Source organism: Cynara cardunculus, unplaced genomic scaffold, assembly GCF_001531365.2.
Source record: "Cynara cardunculus var. scolymus isolate 2C unplaced genomic scaffold, CcrdV1 Un_Scaffold_1581, whole genome shotgun sequence".
Taxonomy (NCBI): Eukaryota; Viridiplantae; Streptophyta; class Magnoliopsida; order Asterales; family Asteraceae; genus Cynara; species Cynara cardunculus.
This window is the reverse complement of record NW_020200802.1, coordinates 8732-13726: the sequence shown is the minus strand read 5'-3', so window position 1 is coordinate 13726 and position 4995 is coordinate 8732. Positions and strand designations below refer to the sequence as shown.

General features: G+C 30.0%; 1 protein-coding gene across 1 annotated transcript; it reads left to right on the top strand.

Annotated features, from left to right (window-relative positions):
• The first annotated feature begins 3487 nt into the window (after window positions 1–3487).
• On the top strand, window positions 3488–4414 carry LOC112502562 (ethylene-responsive transcription factor ERF038-like). The gene has a single exon (XM_025106514.1). It carries the CDS (start codon window positions 3488–3490, stop codon window positions 4298–4300), a length of 813 nt encoding a protein of 270 aa, XP_024962282.1. The 3' UTR covers window positions 4301–4414.
• Window positions 4415–4995: the final 581 nt, after the last annotated feature.

The following is a 4995-nucleotide window of genomic DNA, read 5'->3' as shown; positions in this document are numbered from 1 at the left end:
TATATATATATATATATATATATACATACATATGCGTGCACACAAACGCCAATAATGTTCTAAATGACGTGAGACATGTCGTGTCGGCGTAATCAAGCTTTAAGCCTTAGGAGTCATGACGAGTCCATGACGTTTTTCAAACCATGATTTATGGCGCAAATTTGTATATCATATATAGAATTATGCTACACATATTTTTATTACCTTTAAACGAGTCAATGATATTAAACAATTTAAATTGGGTTATATAGTAAGAAATAAAAAGTAAAGACGCTAAAAAAGTAAGAAACCTAAAATGTCACATTATAATATATGATTGATGGCGACCTTGACGTGTTTCTCATAAAATGAGTTCTCACGGGTACACACTATACATACATACACACACAAATATGTATATATATATACACACATATATATATATAGAGAGAGAGATAATCGGATGAAGAATCGTGTGAGAAAAAAAGGCTAAGGTGATAAATGTATGAAAAGATTTGAACCCTTGATCACTTTTAATCTTAAACCAACCTATGAATTGAGCTTTACAAGGGTATTGATCCGGTGCTTCTCATTAGTGTTGATGTTGTGGAAATCTTCAGGGTGGAGATCCTTCTTCTTACCTTCGTCACTATCTCTCATTCTCACCAAAATCCGATCCGACATAATCATCTGTTAACCAAGTAAATAATATTAACTTTACAAACTCATCTGAGTCATTTATTTATTTTGATTAACGGTTATGATTAAATGAGAGATAATAAAATGATGAAAAATGAAAGAAATCAAATTGAATTAAATGAAGGACAATTTTGGAACAGACTGTTTTCATTTTTGGAATATAATTATGTTTTATATGGTATTTGTTTAAAGTTCATACTGTTGTTTCATTTATGAATTTCAATTTTATCGATTTTTTTTTCCTAAAGTTCCAAACGTTTTATATGATTTTTGTTAAATGTTGTTTCATGCATGAACATTGGTTGTTCCAATTTTTTTTTTTACCAAAGTTCATAGGTGAAACTAGAAAGTGAATAAGATAATTAAGAAAGTTTAAACAAAGTAAATGAGATAATTAGGTAAATGAGATGATTAAGAAATGTGATATCAATATATAAAAAAGACGAAAATACCCCATTAACAAGATTTGTAATAAGTAGATGGGTCCTTGATAAGGAACCCGAAAACCATGCATAACATGATGTGTGACATCATTAATCAGGTTTTGGATACACTATTTAATTTATCATGAACGTCTGATTTATGATAAATAACACGTTCATATTGATCATGAATGTATTATTCATGACTAGAAGAGTACTCGCGCAATGCAGCGAGACACATCTCAGTTTTAATGTACTATTTTATTATTTGTCTCTATCGATATTATAATACGATTTTATGTGTTTTTAAGAAAACATTAATGATTTTATTTTTAAATAAAATATAAATTTGAAAAAAAATATATCAATATTAATATCAAATCAACTATTTAAAAGTTGTAATTTTTATGTAATTTATTTAATTTATTTTWTTTATTATAATTTAATTTAAGTTTAATAACGAATAATTTATTTTTGGTTTAATAACATAAACATTTTAATAGATAATAATTAAGTATTCTGTTAGAAGTCTATGTTTATCCTAATTATATTTTAAATTTTTTATATTTAAAATGATATGTTTATCCTATATTTGATTATGTTTATCCGCAATTAGTTACACGAATTCAGATATGTAGCTTTAATAAGTTGTACTTACGCACAATCTACTTGCAATCTTGAGTTTTAAATAATATGCATTAATAAACAGTACTTTACGCATAAAAAATGATTTTTAAGAGTTTTTGTCGAATGCTTTATTATATAGAAGTATAGATTAATAAGAGCACCTTCCTAAACTTCTTAAGGTTATTAATAAGTTATCACTCTGATCTATATTCATTTTGAAGAACACGTCACATATTAAAGGACGATTTTGGATTCCTAATCGATTTTAGATTTCTAACTAAACTTCCCCTGTCTCTTTATATATACGTTACATATATATATATATATACATACATATATATATATATATACATATATGTAGATACATATATATATATATACATATATATATATATACATATATATATATATATATATTAAATAAGATATGAGGGTGATTATTTTATTGATAAAATAAAGATTGAAAGTATGTTTTGTGAGCATATGGCTGGATCACCATAACATGATGACCATGTGTTACATCACTTGTCTTCATCCTAAGGAACAATGCTCACATGACCAATTTTTTGTTCCAAGTTTTTATTTTTTATACAATTTATTAAGATCTAAATGTACCATTTAATTCATTTCTCTTTTATTTATTTATTAAAATTCATTTTTATAAAAATATAATACTTTCTATTTTAGGTTTTCTAGACACATCATACTTATATATATATATATATATATATCATATTTTTAAATAAGCAAATTAAATAAAATGAATAAATACGTATAATGCATAACTAAAACACATTATATATACATCATAAAACATGGCTTTATTGACGATAAAATATGTATAACTTAATAGAAAAAAACAATTATCGAAAAGAATATTTTGATTTTGATTTATATATTAATTCACGTTAAAACCGTGTTCGGATAAAATAATAACGTAAGTTATAAGGTTATATATTTATAGAAAAAATAAAATTGGACCTACCACGAATAGTAACTATTTTATAAGTTATTAAAAAATGTTTATTTAAACTATAAGAGTGATGTCTGATTGGTTTGAGCTTGACTCTAAAGATAAAAAGTACCAGGAAGTACCAGGTTCAAATCCAAGAAGAAATAAAAACCCTCTTGTGAACTATCTATAAAGTAGGTGATCATCCTGAAATTAGTCGGCTCACATAGCAGGTTGGATATCCAGGTTAATAAAAAAAATGTCTATTCAATGACGTGGGTGAAATAATAAAAAAAAGTATAGGTTATAAGATATAATATTTTGTATACTAGAAAAGAAAAAAGAAAAAAAGAAAAAACTGAGGGGACCCACCACTAATAATATTTCTGTTAAAGATAAAAAAGATGCATAAAACCACATGAAAAGGGAATGGTGGATTGCCATCTATGTATGTGATGGTGGTGGTGGTGGCCATTATCAAACATCAATATTTATACAACGACAAATTAATTCATAATTGTTTATATTTAATTATTAAAATCACATCAAAATTATGATTTCATTCGAATTTTGGTCTATAAAAACGATATTATTTTTAATTGTTTATTGGTCGAATAAAAAATAAACATGGGATTCCAATGGAAAATATTTTCTTTTTATTTTTATTTTTAGTTTAAATTGTATTCACACCATTTATTGCAAGAATCAAACCAACCCCCAAACCCCACCTCTAAAGACCCTTCTTTACTTCTATTTTTATGTGCACATTCTTGTGTATGAACTGATAGCTTCACACCACCAAATCAACATGGAGAATGCAACTCAAGTCAACCAAACCTCAACTTCCACCACCACCACCATCACCGCCGCCACCGTCTCCTCCTCGGCATCGTCCACCTCAGCCTCTTCTTGGCCTTCTGCCTCAAAGGGATGCAAGTCTCAGAAAGGTTCAAAAAGAGCTCCAAAGGGAAACAATGGCAATGAGGAAAAGAAAGCGGGTAAAAATGGTGGTGGCGGTGGCGGTGGCGGTGGTGGCAGTGGTGGGGAGGAGGGAGAAGAGCACCTCACTTATCGTGGTGTAAGAAAGAGGAGTTGGGGGAAATGGGTCTCTGAAATTCGTGAGCCACGGAAGAAATCAAGAATATGGCTTGGAACATTCCCGACGGCTGAAATGGCAGCTCGAGCCCATGACGTAGCGGCTATAGCCATAAAAGGAGCCTCGGCTTACCTAAATTTCCCTCAATCAGCACATCTTCTTCCACAGCCAGCCACAAGATCACCCAAAGATATCCAGGAAGCCGCCGCAAAGGCTGCGGTCATGACATATGGCAGAGATGGAGAAGGAGCCGAGCCCGATAGCCAACCCATGCTTTCTCACTCTCACTCTCACTCCTCAACCACTTTATCATCAGATCATACCCAAGAGGGAGCCGAGCCAGCTGAAAGCCAAGAAACAATGGCTTCCGACGATGATACATTTTTCGACTTACCGGATCTTTCCCTCCACCACACCGGCCAAAACAATGGATTCTGTATCGCTTCATCATGGCAGCTGGTGGCCGGTGTGGATACCGGCTGCCGGCTTGGAGCCGAAGAGCCATTTCTTTGGGAGATATATTAGCTAGCTAGCTAGCCAGCTTATAATTATTAAAAAATAATTTAAATAATCTTTGTAAAGTAAAATAAATTAAACACAATTTCTGAATTTACCACATATATACCGTTAAATTATTATCGTATACTATATAATTTTTATTTGTTTTCTATTTTTTTTCCAAGTGTATAATAAGTTTTTTCCAACTCTCATCATTTTCATAAATATCTCAATTGATTGGGTTACATTAGTTGTACAAATAAACATGGTTGTATTTAATATATATATATATATATATATATATATATATATATGGTTGGGTTCACGTGAGACCAAAGGTTTTTCGTGAGACCTGTAATACCAATTTATATTCATTGATCAACTTTATAAGTTAATGATCTAACGGTCTAAATTGCACGGTGACAATTTGTGATTATTGAGAAATCTTGTGGCGTTTATGAATGTTTAGATTGTCAGATTATAGATCTAATCCAATGATTGAGAATTGGTCTTACGAGTCTCATGAAAAATCATTGGTCTTCCCTCCTTTTTTTCAGGATTCTGTCGAAGAAAGAACAAACCCTAAATATATATATATATATATATATATATATATATATATATATATCATACTTACGACCGTAGTCGTTATCAAGATTCTTTTATATATAATTTTAAATATACAAATCCCAGCTCCATCATATGTGCAACAAACAAAAAAA

What these genes read in the sequence shown, in the direction of transcription:
- LOC112502562 (XM_025106514.1), top strand. Translation starts at nt 3,488, where the DNA reads ATGGAGAATGCAACTCAAGTCAACCAAACCTCAACTTCCACCACCACC.